Source organism: Talpa europaea (assembly GCF_964194135.1).
Source record: "Talpa europaea genome assembly, chromosome: 7".
Taxonomy (NCBI): Eukaryota; Metazoa; Chordata; class Mammalia; order Eulipotyphla; family Talpidae; genus Talpa; species Talpa europaea.
Genome location: NC_140074.1, coordinates 83,286,140 through 83,307,695, shown reverse-complemented (window position 1 = coordinate 83,307,695; position 21,556 = coordinate 83,286,140). Strand labels below are relative to the sequence as shown.

General features: G+C 36.6%; 1 protein-coding gene across 1 annotated transcript in view; it reads right to left on the bottom strand.

The window, feature by feature from the left end:
• The window catches only part of NLK (nemo like kinase), a gene marked incomplete at both ends in the record, with an annotated part of 148,921 nt that extends 127,714 nt beyond the window's left edge, over positions 1-21,207 (bottom strand). The window contains one exon of the mRNA XM_084237354.1: positions 20,750-21,207. Within this exon, the coding sequence (XP_084093480.1) occupies positions 20,750-21,207 (458 nt within the window). The remainder of the gene's footprint in view (positions 1-20,749) is intronic.
• Between the last annotated feature and the right edge of the window lie 349 nt (positions 21,208-21,556).

Genomic DNA, 21,556 nt, shown 5'->3' with positions numbered 1-21,556 from the left:
GTGGCGCAAGGGGTTAAGACAACCTATGAAGCTATCTGCAGCCACTGCAGCCCAAGTTCGATCCCCAGCCAGGGAGCTACCCACATGGCACAGCAGACCTCTCCCGACTCTCCTGCTGCGCCCCTCAGCAGTGTATTTCAGGCGATCTGCCTGTTCTGCTCCCTACTCTCTCTCTGGTGAATCCTATCACCCCCACACCTCTGGCCTGTACAGGTAAATATGGAGAAACTGTGACCCTCTTACACTGCCAGGGAAATTGTTAAATGGTTCCGCTACTATGAAAAACAGGTTCCTCAAAAAGTTAACAACACAATTATCAGATGTTAGATGACCCAGCAATTTTACTTCTAGGTAAACAGTCATGTGTCTTTCAACATGTCAGTCAACAGATTGTATATAGGACAGTGGTCCTAATAAGTCATACCATACAGCCGGTGTATAGTTGTCTATATTCTGTGACATTCACACAAATTCACACAATGATGAAATTGCCCAAAGATGTATTTTTTTCCCCCGTTTTCTTTTTTTCTAAAGATTTATTTATTTATGCATACAAGAACTGGGGTACAGGCCAGAGATTCAGGGGTAAGAGGATTCACCAGGGACAGAGTGGGGAACAGAATGAGCAGACTGACTGAAATATACTGTTGAGGGGAGCAGCAGGCAAGACAGGTATGCTGAGCCATGTGGGTTACCTCCCTGGCTGGGGATAGAACTTTCGCTGCAGTGGCTGCTGATAGCTTTACAGTGCTATGTCTTAACCCCTTGCACCACCAGGAAGGCCCTAAAGGTGCATTTCTATAACTGTATCCCCATTGTTAAGCAACCCATGCCTGTATACCCCAAAGAAATGAAAACATGTTCACACAAAACTTACAAATGAATGTAGTGTTATTATTCAAAATAGCCAAAGAAGTGGAAACAGTCCTAATATTGAAATGATAAACAAATGTGGTAAATCCAAACAATGGAATATTATTCAATCATAAAAGGGATGAAGCACTTATATATGCTACAACATAGATGAACCTTGAAAAGATTAAGCTAAGTGAAAGAAGTTAGTTACAAAAGACCACATATTTATGATTCTATTTAAATAAAATGCCCAGAAATAACTCTAGTGAGAGAAAAGGGCAGAGAGAATAGAGAGCACTATTGCTAACAGTTATGAGGTTTCTTTTGGAAGATGAAAATGTTCCAATGTTAAAATTAAATTTTATTCTGAATATACTAAAAAGCATTAAATTGCAATAATTTCTATGATATATGAATTATATCTTAAGAAAGTCTTTTTTAAAAAAAGTAGTAATAAACGAAAAAATTCAAGATAGTAGTTTAGACAGATAAAAGACATCAAGGCAAAAGATAAGGCAGAGAGATGAGCTGACAGTATTGGTTTTATGTTCTATTTGTTAGGTTGGGTTGTGTGTTCATGGATACTCTTTCATTATGCTGTTTAACTTCCATCAATTATCATACATATAGAAAGACATATATATCAAAAATATGCTTGTTTGTTTAAAGCGCACAGGTGTGAGTGAAAGCCCTCTTCTACTTACTAGCTATGCAGCCTTGGGTAAATTAAGACTTCTTTGAGGTGTATCCTTACCTCTAAAATTAGGACATTATCATGTACCTCCTTAGGATTACTCTTTATAACAAACTCTTTAAGTAGAAGGTATTGTTATAAAATCTGAAATGAAAATTCACTATACTTTCACCTTACCAAAATAACCATTATTGGTAAATATCCTTCCAGTCTTTTTACAACATATAATTTCAAAATATGTTAAAATATATGTAATAATCCTTGACATTGCTTTTCATTTAAAAAATTGTAAGCATTTCTCAAAAATAACCACTCCATTATTCATATCATCTAGGTTACATTCAATCTGGCAGAACTGTAAATAATAGTAAACAAATGTCCTTGTAAATATATCTTAGCATCTAAGCACAATTTCTTCGAAGGGTCTGTGCATTTAATTCTGAGCTACTGCTCTCCCATAAAGTCTATCCATCTATTCTATCAAAAGTTTGAGTATTTTATGTAGTGAATTTGCAACAACTGGAGGAATTATCACTTATTTTAAAATGTCAATCTAGCAGATTAAAAGTTCTCTTATTTCTGCATTTTTCTCACTTTCTGTAAAAGTGAGAATCTTTTAATATATTTAAATAAACTTTGTGTTTCTATGAACTGCCCATTTTAGAAGTGATGAAAATGCTCTAAAATTAAAATGAAAAGACCATTCACCTTTATTTTAGGAGCTCTTTAAAGATTAACTTTTGTCTTTCATATGTTGCAAATATTTTCATCCAGTTTATTTAGGGTTTTTTATGGTATATTTTTCCAAACACATCTTAAATTTCTTTAAAAAAAAAAAAGATTTATTTATTTATGCATACGAGAGCTGGGGTATAGGCCAGAGACTCGGTGGGTGAGAGGACTCTCCTGAGACAGAGTGGGGAACAAAACAGGCAGACTGACTGAAATACGCTGCTAAGGGGTGCAGCAAGTGAGACAGGAGAGGTCTGCCGTGCCATGTGGGTTGCTCCCTGGCCGGCTAGAGATTGCACTTGTGCTGCAGAGGCTGCGGATTGCTTCACAATGTGGTGCTTAATCCCTTGCACCAGCAGGGAGGCCCCAAACACATCTTAAATTTCTACACAAACAAATCCAATCTTTTTTTGTTTGACATCCAGGTAAAAAGTTCTTTCCCTTTACCCTGATAAAATTAGTTGTCTGTATATTCAACTTTATTTTTTACATCTAAATCTTTGGCCCACTTGAATTTTATTTTTGTACATTATAAACACAGATTTAACTTCATCTCTCCCCACCACTAGCCAAATATCCCAACAAAGATACAAAATATCTGATACATTGGAGCTGGTTGATACTAGCTACTAAGAAACTTACATTTTCTAGAACTTTGCAAGCTAAATATGAAACATAGCAATTTTTAAAAATTAAATTATACAAACTTATAATGAAAGAAATCATATTTAAAACAAAGGTAACAAATACTTAAAGCAGGGTCTCCCCGGTGGCTCAGCAGTTGAACGCTGGGCTGCTAAGCTTCCTACAGCCTCTACAGTGCCGGTTCTATCCCCGGCCGCCTGTGAGGGTCCCACATGGCACGCAGACCTCTTCTGCCGTGCCCACTGCTCCCCTTAGCAGTGTATTTCATCAATCTGTCTATTCTGCTCCCTGCTCTGGCTCTGGTGAATTCTCTCACCCTCCCGCGCTTGTATAAATAAATAAATAAATCTTAAAAAAAAAAATACTTAGAGCAATTAGACAGCAAGATATAAAAGGAACTCTAATTGGAAAAGACGTGAAACTATCATTATTTGCAGGCACTATGACAATATGTTATTATATAACATATTATTATATGTTATATAATAGAAAACCCTAAAGACACCTCCAAAAGTCTATTAGAAATAAACAAATAGCAAAGTGGCAGGCTACAAATCTAACTATAAAAATTTGTTACACTTTTACATACAAATAAGAAAAGAAATTAAGAAAATAATTCCATTCACAATCACATCAAAAAACCAAATACCTGGGAATTAACTTTACTAATGTGGTGGTGGACTTACATAACAGAACCTATAAGACTCTACGAAAGGACACAGAAAACATAAAGAAATGAAAAGATGGGGGAAATCAATATAGTCAAAATGACTATTCTACCAAAAGTAATATATAGATTTAGTGCATTTCCCATTAAAATCCCTTTCAAGGAAATAGAACAAAAAATATTTTTATATGGAACCATACAAGGTCCTGAATAGCTAAAGCAATGCTGGGGAAAAAAAGAAAAAAGAAGGCATCATGTTACCTGATTTTAAACTATACTGTAAAACAACAATGATGAAAACAATACAGTATTGCAATAAAAAGACACATGGATCATCCAAACAGAACTGAAAGTCCATAAATACATCCATGCATCTATCAATACCTAGTTTATGACAAAGTAGTGACAACCATATAATAGAGAAAAGAAAGTCTCTATAACAAATGGTGTTGGGAAAATTGGATGAATAGATGTTAAAGAACAAAGTTAGGACACTATCTCATACAGAAAAATGAACTCAATATGGATTAAAAACCTAGATAGAGACCCACAATAATAAAATCCAAAGAAGAAAACATTGGCACATGTTCCATGGTAAAGATATTTTTGGAGACTTAGGAAAATAAAATACAAAATAAAACTAGGAAAATAAAAGCAAAAAAATAAACAATCCAGACTACCGCAACTTAAATATCTTTTACATAGAAAATATATTTAAGTAGATTTAAAAAAAAATCACATTGAATGGGAGAAAACATTCACACATTATACAACCAACAAGGGATTAATTTCCAAGATAGAAAATTTGTTTAATTTAGCAAACAACCCAATTAATAAATGGGCAGCAGATCTTAACAGGCAGTTCTCTAAAGAGGATATTCAGAAAGCCAACAGATAAATGGGAAAATGTTCGACATTACTTTTAATAAGTAGTAAGTGAAAATCACAGTGAGATATCACCTCTACCTGTGAGAATGGTGTATATGAAAAAGAACCCCAACTAATGCAGGAGCGGATGTGGAGAAAGAAACCCTAATAGACTGCTGATCAAAAAATAAACCAGTGTAGCCCTTTGGAAAAGTGATACAAACCTACCTTAACAAATTAAAAATAGAAAGACCATGCAATCCAGCAATGCACCGCACTTTAGGGCATCTATCTGAAGAATATGAAACTCAAAGAATTATGTGCGAGATAATGAATATTGCAGCATTATATGTAATAGCTAGATGGGCCTCCCTGGTGGTGCAAGGGGTTAAGATGTAATCTATGAAGCTATCTGCAGCCACTGCAGCACAAATTTGATCCCCGGTGGGGAGCAACCCACATGGCACAGCAGACCTCTCCTGACTCGCCTGTTGCTCCTCTCAGCAGTGTATTTCAGTCAATCCGCCTATTTTGTCACCCACTCTGTCTCTGGTGAATCCTCTCACCCTCCACACCTCTGGCCTGTACCCCAGTTCTTGTATGCATAAATCTTTTAAATCTTTAAAAAAAATGATAAAGACAAATATTGGATGTTTTTATTTATATGAATTTAAAAAGAGTCATAGAAGATGAATTAACAGAGCAAAATAATTAAAAAGCTAGCAGGAATTCATAAGTGAAGTGTGGTTTCTGAGGTTAAGAGAAAAAGGAGAGAGTGAAAGGAGAAAGGATTAAAGGGATATAAGGGACGGGGGGAAAAAAAGATGACAAAAAAGGACAATGTAGGTCACTTGGTTTTATTCTCTGACAACTCTAAGTAAAGGTAGGCTGGCTGGCCCATTTGAGGACTCAGGACAACCCCAGTGGCCCAGAGAAAAAAGAATTAAAAAATATTTAAAAATCATCATGTCTGATTACTTACTATGATCTATCCTCTTAAGGTTATTCAACACCTATATCATCTTGTGTTACTGGGTCTTTTACCAATTCAGTGTTCAGTGACTTCACATAGCTTGAAATTAGCCATTACATAAATGTGGCAACACAGAAATTAGAAAGTCTTACAGCCAAGGGAATCTTAAATTTTTTTATTTTTATAAAGGTAATAATGGTTTACAATACTATTTTTTAGGGGGCAAAGGCTCACAACTTTATAAAAATGGTTTAACACACCATGTCCACCAGCAAAGACCCCAAAATCTTCCACCACAGTCCACTGGGACCTCTGCATCCTCTGTTCACACCCACCCCAAACCCTCCCTTTCTGGTATAGTCTCAGTCCTGCAGTCAGATATCAAGGGTTTGTTCTGGTTTGTTATTGTCTGTTCCTTAACTTTGCTTCTTTTTATTCCATATTTGTGTGAAATCATCTGGTATTTGCCTCTCAATTTATTTTGCTTAACATAATCCCCTCCAGTTCCACCCATGTTGCTGAAACAGCAAGATTTCATCTTGTTTATAGCTAAGTACTAAGCACTTATATTGTTTCCATAGATTGGCTATTGTAAATAGGGCTGCAATGAACACAGGAGTACATATTGTCCTTTGAATTAATGTTTTCCCACCAGTGTACAAGGTTCCTTTCAGCCACATGCTGACAAACACTTGTTTCTGGTCTTTTGACATGGGTCATTCTCATGGGTCTCATGAGGTAGTTTTTCATTGTAGTTCTAATTACCCTAATAAGGGATGATGAACATTTTTTTCATGTGCCTATTTGTTTTTTTTTTTTAAGATTATTTATTGTTTTTCAAGAACTGGGGTACAGGCCAGAGGTGTGGGAGGTGAAAGGACTCACCAGAGACAGAGCAGGGAACAGAACAGGCAGACTGACCAAAAACACTGCTGAGGGGAGCAGTGGGCGCGACAGCAGAGATCTGCTGCGCCATGTGGGACCCTCGCTGGCCAGCTGGCCAGGATCGAACCGGCACTGCAGAGGCTGTGGACAGCTTCACAGCATGGCGCTCAACCGCCTGCGCCACCAGGGGAGACCCTCACGTGCCTATTTGTTATCTCTATCAGATGAGGGCATTTTCATTTTTCAGAGCCCTGGTTGTTAAACATATACCAGCACACCATTGAAACAAGCCATTCTTTTCTTGCCACTTTTAAGGACTCCTAATCTGCCACGTATTAGTAAATTCATAGAACAGAATGAGGAGCACAAAATCAAATGTTATTTTTTTCTGTGCTAACATCACTGACCTCTTAGTATGTTTTGATATTAGATGAGAATTCAGACATGGTTTCTCTATTTTTCTAACATGAGATCATAATACCACACTGAGAATGCATTTTTCCTAGACAATTCAACAGCATTCTTAATCTTCTGTAGACTAAAGAAAGCTGCAACAAATAAAGGGTCATTTTGGGAATAGTTGGTTACCTTTTTTTTTTCCTTTGGTGGTACCCTCGCCGGTGGCCGGGGATCGAACTGGCGCTGCAGAGGCTGCAGGCAGCCTCGCAACCCAGCGCTCAACTGCTGCGCCACCAGGGGAGGCCCACCATATATTATTTTTGACTTACAGTTTTTTTATTCTAAAAATAATTCTACCACAAAAAAATAAAACTCCTACCATGGGGTAGCCTAAATACCACTCTTAAGTATTCCCTCATAAAAATTCCTTTATTGCATGAGAGAGAAGGGATCTACATAATGGCATGACCAAGTGGTAATACTTTTTGACAGTCACTATCACAAGCAAACTTAGCATTAGAAACATCCAATTCTACAATAAGCACTTAATAAGTACTCACTCTGGCACCCGTGTTAGCCTCTGGAGAGGCAAAAGAGACATGGCTCCAGCCTTTGGAGCTCTCATAATTTTGAGTGGATTAGTAGGTAGAGAATGTGTCTTAAGAAAGTGACAGAAACAGTGATGTTGATTTGTCTCCTAAAGATGAATATTTACTTTGAGAGGAAAAAAAAATGTCTAGTTATTTAAGTTTGCCCACATAAGACAATCTGATATGTGTTAGTAACTACATCTTTAGCATCTATATTACACTGTCCCTATTTTAATGTCTTTCATGCTGATATTTTAAGTCAGTGATTTATGAGTAGATAATGGTATCATCTGTATCAAGTAAACCAGTATTATGCCAAGTATTTTCACCTGTCATAAGCCATTAAGATCTGAACTCCAGCTACCTCATCCTAGGTGTTTACTTTATGAAATTTTGCATGACAGTTGGGTGGACACAATAAAACAACCCTTTTAGCATCCAAACCAAAAGACTTCACGTTTAAAGACTTGATGTCAGATGGTTTCTTTTTTTTTTTTTTTTAAAGATTTATTTATTTATTTATACAAGCACTGGGTACAGTCAGGCGCGGGAAGGTGAGAGAATTCACCAGAGCCAGAGCGGAGAGAACAGGCAGAGTGACAAAGTACACTGCTGAGGGGAGCAGCGGGCGGCAGGAGAGGTCTGCACGCCATGTGGGACCCTCGCCAGTGGCCGGGGATCGAACCGGCGCTGCAGAGGCTGTAGGCAGCTTCGCAACCCAGCACTCAACCGCTGTGCCACCAGGGAGGCTATTAAGTATAATATTTCACATTGTAGCCTAAGGACCAAACACTGCAGCTGCCCTTTTCATATACACAGTTGTAGTATGATATACAGAGAGACAATTTCAACCATTTCCAATCACTAACTAATATTTTAGACTTTAAAATCTATTTTTTAAGGATTTGTGCTATCTATAGAAATAGTCATTACCCTTGGGGAAACAATGGCTCATTTACTAAAAATGAGTTTAACAAAGGAATTATTTGGTGCTGAAAAATACAGAACAGTGAATTGGGTGACACAAAATCACAGCATCATCAATTCATGTGACTGCATTAGGGCAATTTATGAGAGAGAGAGAGAGAGAGAGAAAGAGAGAGAGAGAGAGAGAGAGAAAGAGAGACCTGCAGGACTTAAAAATTAGCTTCAACATTGTGACCTGTCACAAAATTGTGAAACCAGATCTTAGGTTTTCTTATTTTGAAAGTGCGCCTAACTGTAATCCTGAGATAAATGACAGAAAAGAAAAACCTTGCAGAATAGTGTCTTTTCTTCCTGAAACCTAGTTTTGACTGATACATGTTTCAGTTACACATTTGATTCACACTGAATTTTGTTTTAAGTATTAAGAGAATAAATAGCATTCCAAAAGTCACAAGCTTGAAAACTTCCAGTTCCTTCTCCAGTTGGAAAGCTTACAAAACTTATTACATGGAACAGTGAGTTGATGCAGTGACCATAAATTTCTTAACACTGTAAGTCTAAATTTAATCGAAACCCAATCTTAGCAAGTTCTGTAGAAATAGCCTGAAAGTAGATAAAGCAAAAGTTGCAAAATGTTAATGTAGGAGAATGGTTTATGGGTACATCACATACAAGTCTTTCCAATTTTTCAAGGTTTAAAATTTTTCAAAATATAAAAAAGGAAGAGGCATGATATCCTCAAAGCAGATACACAACACAATTACCTATAATGTGAAAAGACTGAGCTGTTTTCCACTGAAGTCTTATAGCTCATGGCACTAAATTTTTACCAGAAACCAAATCACTGAGTATCCTAAACATTCTTTTTTTTTTTTCAGGCGCATTGTTCCAGGTTTTGGTTATAGAGTTTTTGTTTTTTATTTGTTTTGTTTTGCTTTATACGAAAACTTCCTCCATTTCAATGGGTATCAAGTTGGACAGGTATTACTGGTACAGCAGCAAAAGAGCAAAAGAGCAAAAAAAGTTCTGGCTTGCCTCTAATCAACTGTGTGACCTTGAACAATCTCTGAGCTTCCTGAGGTCTCAATTTTCCTATTTATAAAATGAGGCAGTTATACTAGATGCATTCTAAAATATCCTTCAACTCCGTAATTCCTTTCAGGCACAGCTCTAGGCTTACGAAAAGGAAAATTAGCTCTCAGGAAAATATGGCTAAACTCTACCTTTATAATGTTAATGAAACAAATAGGACACAAAACAGTAAAAATTCAATGTAATCATAATCCCAACTTTTCTCTTTCTCTCTGCCCACCCTCCATCCTCCCTCCATCCAGGTAAAAAAATTGGGGAGTGAAATGCACCAAAATGTTATTGGCGGCTATCTCTGAGTTGTAGGCGACAAACAGCTTTCCTGTATTTTTCCAGCTCCCTACAATACACATTATTACTTTGGTAATGGGGAGGAGGGAGTTAAAAAGAAAGGAAAATCCCTTCTTCTCTGTGATAAAAGAAACCTTACATGTGGAAGACAGTCTAGAATTTGATTGAATTTTTCAAAAATAGTTGGGAGTTAATGAAGAAAAAACATCTCTGGTAAGGGATTTTCATTATTGTTATTGTTTATTATTGTTATCAGTCACAGGGCTGATAACAGTGAACAATCACACAAAAGCTGTTGGTTATTTTCCCTAAATTACACATTTTAAGGAGGTCTATATTTTTTCACTTACAGTGAAACTGGTAATAATAATTATGTTAGCTAACATTTATCTAGTACAGGCACAGTTGACTTTACATATATTGTACTGATCCATTCAATCCTTACAATCAATCCCATGAGACATATATATTATTACTATCCCCATTTTATACACTATGACCATGAGATAGATGAAGTTAAATTTGCCCACATCAAGTAAGAGGCAGAGTCAAGATTTAAATCCAGGCAGTCTGTCATCAGACTTCAGAGTACAGGCTCTTAACTACTAAACCATACTGTCTCTTTGTACTTAAATGTTGTCCTCTTCAGGTCATTCTTTAACTGCTTTTGTTCTCAAAGTTCTCCTAAATTACATTTCTTTAAACTGAAACGAAATAATATGTTAAGTACCAAGATGAAAAGACTGACCAAACTTTTAACTTGCTTTCTTAAAATTATGATTCATTTCTAAGTCAAAGCTTCAAAGCTACAGGGAGTATAAATTAAGTTCCATATATATATATATCACTAAGTAAATAATAATATAACATCTAAGGAATTAAACAGTATTAATTACTAAGCTTAATAGTCAAATGTTCTAATAAAATACAGCACTTTAATATATGCATTTGTCCTCAGTTCTAGGAAAAGATCCCCTAAAACCAATTGTACTTTTCTAAAATTTCTTTTCCTTTGAGATGTTTTAAACCACGTTGTAATTAGTTGGTTTGTAAAAGTCTATGCATGAATATTTATTTTGAACACTGACTTTGGTACACACCCAGTTAACTTTGCAATAACCCCACTTACTGAAACATGCAGAACCTAGGAAGAGGAACACAGAGGAAGCCAACCAATTAAACATGGTTGAAGGTCTCACCTAATTCTCTTAGCCAATTTAAACCCAAAACAAGTATGCATATGTCTGTTTTGCATTATTTGCTAATTTTTATGGCTTCTGGATTCTTTTCAGTAAAGTTCAAATTCCCCTCATGTATATTACTAAGTTTCTACCCTGTCAAAATATAGAGATCAATAGTTTCCTATTTTTAAAAAATTAAAAAGGGAGGGAAGCAGAGAAAAAAGAAGGAAGGTGGGGGAAACCTTTGCACCAAGCTGCCTGTTAACTTAGATGTGCAATGAGACAAACACCTGATAATTGCACCCTTTGGGTAGTTCTGTACTGTAAGATAATAAAGTAAAATAAAGTCACCTGGTTTATTTCAATTTACAAATCTGCAGTACTCTGTCATGGCAATTATGGAAATTAGCATGTAAGAAAAATCACCTGCTTATGTAAATCGGAGGATGGTCTTTATTCATCCAGACAAAAAACATAGCTTCAATCTGGGTCAAATGACTAATTTTATCTATTTGTTTAAATGTCTCTCTTCACCTTTTCTCTGTAGTCAGAGCAAGAATTTTAGGTCAAGGAACGGATAAACAAAAAGTTTCTGTGTTGTCCATTAACCCTGTAAGGAGTTTGCTGCTGGACACTACTGAGCTCTATACTATTTAAATTGAAAACAAAACTGAGAACTCTATCTAGATAACAAAACCACAACACTGAGAGAGGAAAGAAAAGAAATCAATGGAGGATATCTGATCTAACGGGAAGGAAAGCAAACATGGCAAGGATCAGGTATACCAATTTTACCTTCTGTTACTTCAGGCAAACAAGACTTCAGAAAAGGAAAATACTCCAAATAACTCAAGGCAGACAGGAAAACGTCTCTACAAATAACATTCTATAACACACCCAGTCGAGTTCCTCTATTGTCTGCCATAAGTTAGAGGAATGCATCATCTCCGTCACTAGTGACTGCCTTCCCAGCATCCACTATAGAATTGTCCCTCCAACTGAAAACTGCTCCCAAAGTAATCCTGTCTCCACTGACAGTGACTGGTTCCAAAATGAGTATACAAACTCAATTAAGGAGAAACCTACTCTAGAACTATGTTGGTCAATAAAGTGGGCAGTCAAGTAGTCACATGTAGCAACTGAGCACCTGAAATTTGTCCTTTGTTGTAATCATTAAGAAACACACAGGATCTTGTACACTTATATGAAAAAAAAAAGAAAAAGGAGCTCATTAATAATTTTTATAACACGATGAAATGACAATATTTTTGATATATTGAATAAAATATATATTACTAAAATTAATTTCACCTGTCTTTTTATATTTTTAAAATGTCACTACAAGAAATATTAAAATCACATGTATGGCTTGCAAATATATAGATATCTATAGTGCTGCTCATTTGATGAGGGTTTCTGTGAAAGTGCTCCCTTCCTATTATACACAAGAGCTTTAGGAAGTCATACTCCCTCCCTAGCTCTGGGCACTGCAGGCCCTAAACTACTACAGCCTTAAAGCTGAGACAGCTTTCTCTGGGAGTTTCATCTGTGAATTACTAAACTCCCTACCCATTATTCAGAATTTAAAAGATTTCTAAAAACAAAACATTTTAAAACAATTTTCTAGTTAAGATAAATTAGCATTTGCCCCTAAATCCTGACCTAATTACTCACAAAAAGACAAAATAGTTAACAGTAGACTCTATTAAAAAATTTAAAAATCATGCAAATATTTAGGAAAGCAAGCAAATAAGTCCCAAACACTAAAAATATAAAAGTGCTATCAGGAACTAGCATTAAATTTACATCTAGGAATTAACTAATTGCTCCTTTGCAACAAGCAGGCTCTTCACAAACTGAACCAAACATGCATAATCCTCACTAATAAGTCAGTAATAGGAGAAAGTAAGTCTCTTGGCCAAACTGCACATTTAAAATCTGATCCCAAATTTGAAACTCTATAAATGTCATCATACTGGAACAGGGTTACATTTATCTCTTCTTCCTTTTTAATAACTTTAGAAATGACTCAACATTTGTAGCCCTGAAAAGAGTTGTCTTGTAGTCACTAGCAAACCTTACTTGCCCACAAATAATGCCATTAATGTTTTACAAACATTAATGTTATAATAGAAACTTAAAAAACACAGGATTTTATAAGTAGAAAATCAAGACTCAGAAAAATTTAAATAACTTTACCTAGGTGATAGATAGCGGTGTTGACAGCAAAGCAGGGACCACAAACTTGTCTCCTTATCTTATTTACTTTATTAGCCTATTATACAGTCATTAAAAAAAAAAAAAATCTTACCAAGAAAACAGCACCTTGAACATGATAAGCCAGAAATGAAAACCTGGGATTTGGGAGAATTTTATTAACAATAAAACAATTCTAATACTAAATTTCTACCACGTCAAATGTAGAAATCAATAGTTTCCTTATAATCTTTAGAATCAAACATATATCAGAGGGGAAAAAGATAAAATAATTCTTTCAAATGCTGTCAATAATCTACTTGCCAAATTAAATGGCTTTTTGTCCAGCCTCATTTTCTTTGACATTTTTTTAATCTGTATCAAAGATAATTCTATCCTCCTAACAATTTTCTGCCAATCATTTACTGTCCATCACTATGAACACGTTTTCCTATTTGACTGCCCTTCAGTTCCCCCCTCCAATATAATTCCATCTGTAACTGAGAACATTCCCTGAGGCTCAGACCTCAGCTACCCCATCCTTTCTATTTACATATCTTAAAAATTAAAAAAAAAAAAAAAATCAATGTGACCAAGTTGTTCTCTTACTTAAAAACTTTCACTGGTTGTTATTTCCAGTGTCTCAACCTTTTCATTATCACCTCCCCAAGGGAATTTTAGACCTTTTTTTCCCTTAATCATTCCTCTTCATAAGGCTTCAATACTATAGATATGCTATATATCCATTGATGTAGTCCATGTGTATATGTGCTTTATTCATTTTTTTTTGTTTTTGCCCCTCTCCTAAGTACCAATGGTGTCTCTCAACTCTTGAGCAGGACAACCCAACCTCTTTAGAATCTAGCTCTAGGTTAGGTTTCCACCCTTATCTCCTAACATCCCTTGCACTGCACTTTATATTTCAACAACTCCAGCACCTCAGATCTCTTGCATACAGGCCCACCCACCGAGAAGGCCCTTCCTAACTGATTATCTCATTCTTAAAATTCAGTTGAGATATTATCTCTTCAAGGAACCTTCCACAGAAATCCCAACTTTATGTTCCCATAACACCCAGAAAATGTCTCTATGGATGTATTAATGGCAGTGAATTATAATTATCCATTTATAAATCTCTCTCCCCCACTAAGTCATTATTTTCTTTGACCCTCTGTCATTCAGCACAGTGCCTGGCAAATAGTCAACACATAGTACATTGAGTATTGTAATTAAAAGTGAAAATAATATATCTTTATGTTTTTATTTAATAGTTTCTAATTCAGTTTCAACTGACCACTAAGACTTCTTGAGAGCAGGGATGTGACATTTTTCAAAATATTTACTGTAATCTCCCTTCAGGGCAAGATCATGACTTAAGAATCTCTATATCCCAGTACCAAGCATAGTACATGTAATAATGGAAGCCTGATAGAGGTTTGCAAAATTATTTATAGAACTAAATATCCTCATTAGTGCCTACAATAGCGCCAGTCCCTAACAATTTGCTAATAAAAAGACATTGACTAGTGAGTTCCAATAGTGACAAAACCTTCACTGCCTGACAGTAGATATAATTTAATTAGTTGAACAAATTCAAAACACAGACATAATATTGGGTATAGATAAAGAGCACCAATCATGATCCACAGCAAACATCCCTACATACTCTCCCTCCTCTCACACCATTACGATTATCTGCTACAGTTCAATTCAATATACTTTTCCTTTCAGGTCATTTTCATGCCAGAGTGTAAGTTTTTTCCTAATGTCTCTTGGCTAGGTACCTCAGAACTACAGATTAGGTCTATGATGACCTGTCTACATGCTTACTGACAATACAACTGCTACCTAAGGCTTCTCTGTGCTATCCCCAAAAAGCAACAACAGGATGAAACTATTTTAGTTAGGAAATCATTGCTGATTTATATTAGAAGACCCAATCGACAAATAATTCACTGGAACATTCTGGATGCACAGGATCTGACCGAGTCATTCTCTTAAAAACTTCCACTGGTGGGGCTCCCAGTGTTTCAAACTTTTTTCATTATCACCTCTCAAAGGAATTTTTAGACAATTTTTCTTTAATCATTCCCCATCATGAAATTTTAATACTATAGATATGCTATATATCCATTTATGTAGTCCGTGTATATATGTGCTTTATTCATAAAGTTAAATTAAACCCAAGTATGATCTTATAATGAAAGAACTTCTACCTGAATGGCTTCATTCCTTCAGCTGGATGACAAATGGAAAACTTACTCTGGCTTTGACAGTTCCCAACAATAAAATCAAACCAGCCTATTAAGGAAAGATACACTATATTAACAGTTGATTTCTGAACTGTTAGGACATCAACAAATCTAATAAAAACCACCACGAATAGCTACTGAGTTCTACAACATAGAAGTCAGTGAAAACTGTAATGCTCCAAGTTGTGTAGATAATGAAATACTCCAGTGCTCCATTAGAGGACAGACTTTTATATCAAGGGAGAACATTTCTACAGTCAACTATGCGTTGAGAGTAAAACTCCATCACTTAGATTCAAACAAAAATTCAGTTTGCTAACCTTCTAGCACAGCCTAAGCTGGTATTATAGCATATCTGCCTATTTCCTTTTTGCCCCCCAGGAAATGCACCAGTGGTACTGAAGGAAGGTTAAAAGGGCTCATGTAAGTTTGAGAGATACTGTTGTTCTAGCTTGTTTGAAGAGGCAATTCTTTCTGAAATGTCTTTTTTTAAAAAATAAATTTTTTTCTTCTAAGCTGTTATTCAACAGCTTATAATATAAAACTTCTCCCTGAGAATAAAAGTAGTTACTTCTGTTATGCTGTGGTTTTATTTTTGGTTTTTGAATATAATTTGGATAATCCTGTCAGAAGAGCCTGACAAAATTACTTGCATGGGGAGAGAAGGAGATAGGACATGGCACTGGCGCTCTGGTGGAGGGTGAGTGAAGCAAGTGCACATATAGAGGGGGGAACTACAGAACGCAGAAAATTACAGTGTTATATAAATGACTGACAAAAATTTTTAAAATTTAGTTAAAATAACTTTCCGGGTAGGATATGGAGTTGAACCAAGAAACTGGTACAATATCATTAGAATATATTACTTTAAGTCTTTAGTGCTCTTTACTTTCTCTACTTTATCACCATGAGCCTGCAGTTTCAGAAAGTAAATTCATTTGTAGTTAAAATTAACAATATAGATTTCCACATTTCTGGTTTCACAGGAACGCTTTGTCATGGCTAAAAGAGCTCCTTTCACAAAGCAGACCCCCCCCCCCACCAAAGAATCCAGCTGTGGCTGTTAATCTTGGCCAATAATAGAAACTTCTCATTACTAGTATACTACTCTTTCTGATGCAACTAACTTCAGGATTACCCATCAAACATACCTCCAAAGTAGTCCCCATATTCCCAAAGTATAGTTTGCTATTTGAGCAATAAAAGCACCAGAGAAAACTTGGGGGAGGGGGAGAATTATGCCTCTAATTTTCACAAGAGGAGCAAGCTGGACAATCTCTGCCATGCATAAGGATTTACACTGAATAATTTTTCATTAAATCACACATATTTCCCCCGTCCTACTGGGATCTTCTTTAGCAATTCACACTTTTCATCCGAACACAAGTAAAATGAATTTCCACTAAAGCTGAACTTTGATGATAAGGATATCCTTCATTTGTTACATTCTGAGAAGAAAAAATTAATTTCCTTCCCAGTATATAAATCTATAATACTTTCAAAAACAGCTCAGATAATTGACTAGGATCCCTAAGAAGTCTATAATAACATGTATATAAGCTATACATTTTATGCGCTTGTTTTTAATTAATCGAGAAAATATAACAAAGTATTTTCCACCTGCTTCTAAACTCAACTTATTTTTGGCAAGCAGCACAACTAAGGAGACACTCTATGGTATTTAAAGTCATGCCTGCACGTTGATTTCAACTGGTAAATCTAATCATACATGAATTCATTTAATTGATTTTTTTTTTACCAACAATAAGTACAAGTAAAAACAGCAAACATTATTGAGTGCTTACTGTGTGCTAGACAGTGTACCAATGCTATGAGACAGGCGCGCTTATCCTCATTTTATAGATGAGGAACATGCACGTTAAATAACTATCAAACATCACACAGCGTGTAACTATCACTGCAGTGAAGTCTGAGTTTTGAAAGACTTAAATAAAAGTAATCTGCTGAAGGTATTAGTTCTCCAACTTTGCTTGGAGTAAGGCAACAGACCAAATAAATCCTGGAACTTCTGACCTCTCAATTAATCAAATAAGTAAAAACAAAACACTAATTTGATAAAGAAGCTTTCTCAGACTCACTTTAATCAAGGTACAATATGTACCATTAATTCAATCTATGATATTTTATGTTGCCAATATCAGAACTGCCTGGTTCCTCAAATCTCTCACATGGTGATGTTCCTCCAGCAATTGAAGGTGTACACTTCAGGAGCCTCATGCTAGAATACCCTTGTCCCAAAGTTGTCACACCTCAAAACACAGCAATATATACTTATTTCTGGCAAGTGGGAATCATAAACAAAAAGGAAGAATTATATCATCCTCACCAAATGACTGAGGTTTCTGTTTGTGGGTTGTTTTGTGTTTTGGTTTTGCATTATGAAAATGTCATTATGGGCATTTGTAAGTCTTGACATCAGGCAAAGGTCAAATTACATATGATGCTTTGATAACTCACAAACAATATTCTGTCCTTGGCAATGACCGTATCTCAGGCTACACCATATTACTAGGTAAACTGGAACCCTTACTTTGAGATAAAACGCCATAGCAGACAGTTGTTAATGAAACCTTAATTGAACTGTCAAAGTACCATCTTTACCAGCAAGCTAATAGATAATTCACTACTTTTACACAACTGTCTCATACTGATAAGTTACTCTACTGGTTAAATTCAGCTGAAAGATAAATCAAGTTTGGTTGACTAAATTATTCAGAGGTAAATCTAAATGGTGAAATGCTGCATCACTTCTCTCCTTCCAGGTCTACCTGGAGGAACAATATCCTTCAAAATCATATGCAATTATATGTTTTTAGCCACTGGGTGCATATCCAAAAAAAGAAGAGCAGACATAGTTTCCTTTCATGTATCATGCCAAGAGAAGAATACTTGCAAAAATTCATTACATATATTTGAATTTAAGTGAATCCTATGATGCCCAGTAATAGTAACATGGTCCGTTGAATCAAATGATGTATCACTGGCAGAATAGTTTTATGCTCTATTTTAATCATTTTAGAAAATAATTGTTTCAGACTCATTAAGTGCTTTCTAAATTAAAGAGAAAAAACCTGGTTCACTTAAAAAGTAAAAAGCCTCACTAATATCTTTAGGTTGGGTTTCAGAATATTACTGAAGTTCACTCTGGCTTAGAGTTCAAATCTCTGGCTTTAACAACCTTTCTCAGTCATAAAGCAGTTAATCCCAAATATAATAAGCAATTCAGACAGCAAGTAATCAGTATGTAAATATAAAAATAGAAAAGCATTTGCATACTAAAACACACACCTGGAAATCTTCCCTTTTTTCATACCAAATTGTTTTTCACCTGTAACAGCTGATAAAAACACTTAATGCAGTTAACTAGAAAAACTTGGTTAAAGAACAAAGAAGAACCTGACCAGAAGGTTCAAGTAACCAACAGTAAAGACACCCACAGCACTGTGCTAGGTACTGAGGAGAAAAAGAAGTGCTCTAGTAGACAGCCTTTACTCGCAAAGGTAAGATGATACTCATTTTACAAAGGTAGACGGCGAGAAACAAGGCAAACACAAAACAACTGGTGTACAATAAAAGACAGTGTAGAAAGAGGTACCTGGGACGCACTCCATAATGGTGAGGGGTCAATCAATGAAAGAATGTATAATAGATTCAAATCCAACACATTCGGATTTTTATTATCCGTCATTTAGCATACCTACTAACCAGAGTATTTGCTGTGTGAATGTTTCAGCAGTCCAGTTCCTCATTTCCCTCCCCTTAAATTTTTTTTTTCCTTAGCACCAACTTGAAGTTAAAACTTCTACAGGTCACATGGCCATTTGATATAAATGTACGGTAATAACACTTTTAGAATATAGTCAAAAAAGCAGCAACCTAATTTCCCTTTCAGTATCTCTAGTTCGAAGCATTGTACGCAGAACACTAAGATGAAAGAGCATCCAGGTCTAAGAAAATCCAGGGAAATTCTCCATCAATGACAAATTTTAAAGCAAGATATTCCCTGTCCACACCTTTCCCCACCCCAGCTTTGATATCCACAAGGGTTAGGCAAGAAATGGAAGTTCACAGTATAATCCCTAAGGACAGGTTATGGAAGGGAAGAGAGGAAGGCAGAAATAGGCAAGTCTCTGAGCAGAGCGACTGAAGAGGCACCATTATCGCTACACACTTTCCCACCAGGAATCCCACACACCTTGGAGAAGGCAGCACTGCAGCAGCAACCTCTTTGGAGAGCTAGCTGGGAAAACACTGGACCAGACTAGTTTAAAATAAAAGGATCAAATCACTTAGTAGCCTAGATTATAAAATCTGAAATAACAAGATGGCCAGATAAAATGTAAAAATGATACTCATATCAATTACAGCCTGAAAAACAATGACAAAAGGAGACATTTACTGGGCTGGTGCCAAAGAGATCATTTTCCTGAGGTGATGGGGGCCTTTTCTAGACATTAACAAGAATCTATTTTTGAATTCACTGAGAACATCAATTCATCTATTCACATCAGATTACTTAACCCTTGGAAAAAGAATTCAGTTCACTCTAGTATTGATAGGAACAGAACCCTAGAGTGATATATAAATGTGTATGTGTGTATACATACACATTTATATATCACTCTAGGGTTCTATGTATAAAAAATAAACTAATTATCCTAAGAAGGGCAGAAACAAAATGTTGCACTTCAGAAGTCCTTAGACTTTTAAAATATCCCAGCACTAGCAAAAGTAGAGCAGTTTCATATGTTTAAAAAGTGCACTTCCTACTACAGCAACCAACCAAGGGATTACAGCAATTTAAGAGGTACTAAATGACACTAAAACATTACACTGAATGTGGGCCACTGCATATCTACAGTCTACTGACCTCATTTGTGGTACTCATGTGTGATGCTATATTTAATGCATTCTTATCAAAAGGCTAAAGCTACATACTTCCCAGCTATAGCATTATGGTTTAAAATAAACCACTCAAGTAACAACTTAACTGGTTCAACCACAAACCCTACCTTCCTTGTAGGGATAAGATCACACACTAAGGAATGAAAGACCCAAAGGGTAACAAAGTTACTAGTGAAAGTATATCCCAATGACAAGACTAGGAAAGGAACTTTCGAGTTTGGGTCCACTGGTTCAAACCAAACCAAATGTGAGACATGACCAAGGTCTTTGCAGGAATAAGCATTTCGTACATGCATCCCACATTCAGGGGTTACTTAGTTTCTAAACAAAAACTTTGGTAGACAGTAAACTTCTATGTGTTACTCAGCAGAGGGTGCTCCACCAAAATCTGTCATGACTCCAAGCCCAGACAGCCAAGGCTGTAGGGCCTCTTCACCATGTGCCTGAGGATGGCTTCCTGCAGTTGAGTCGACAAGCTTGTCCGCTTTGGTCAACATGGAGAAAACCGTAAGGGATGATCTGCCCAATCACAGCCATGAGAAGAAACCACAAGAACCTGTGTTTTTCTTTTGATACTCACCAGACAACACCAAAGGCTCCATATCCAATAGGTCTATCAGGCTCAATATCCAGCTGCTGTTGTGGATGATGCGAGTGCTGATGATGGTGCGCCTTAACTGTAGCAGCTGCGGCAGCCTGTACCTGAGCTGGGGCTGCTGCAGCTGGTCCAGGAGCCTGACCCGGTGCCGGTGATGGGAAATATGGCTGTTGTTGCCCAGGGTTTAACATGGCTGCAGCTGCGGCCGCAGCCGCGGCTGCCGCAGCTGCCGAAGAGGTATGCTGCTGGACGGGGTGGACAGCAGCAGCCGACCCCGGATGAAGATGGTGTTGAGGGTGGTGGTGGTGGTGAAGGTGAGGAGGAGGGAGGTGTGGAAGGTGGTGGTGATGGTGGTGGTGGTGACCTGCTGCTGCTGCAGATGCACCGCCATTGTAAGCCGCCATCATTTTTGCGTTGGCTCTAGCGCCACAAAGAGACATTCAAAAAAATGCCCTTTGATTGGAAAGCAAACTGGGTCAAGCTGTCATTTGGCCATTTAAAAATGAAGAAAAACCACTCACTCCACCTCAAAAAACATAGAGCGTGACTGGCTTTATGTCTTCATCAGTCAATTCGGACAAGTTAGACGATCTTGGTGTTTAATTTTGGGTGAGCTTGTGTGGAAGGGTGTGGGTTGCCAAAAAAACAAAAGAAAAGAAAAAAGAAAAAGAAAAGAAAAAGGGAAAGGGACCCCTTCCCCCCAGGATTCCTGCCACAAGTGGGTACTAAAACTCCATCCTTAATTCGGGGGAGGTTCCAACTTTGAATGTGGGAATGAAGGCCGAACCT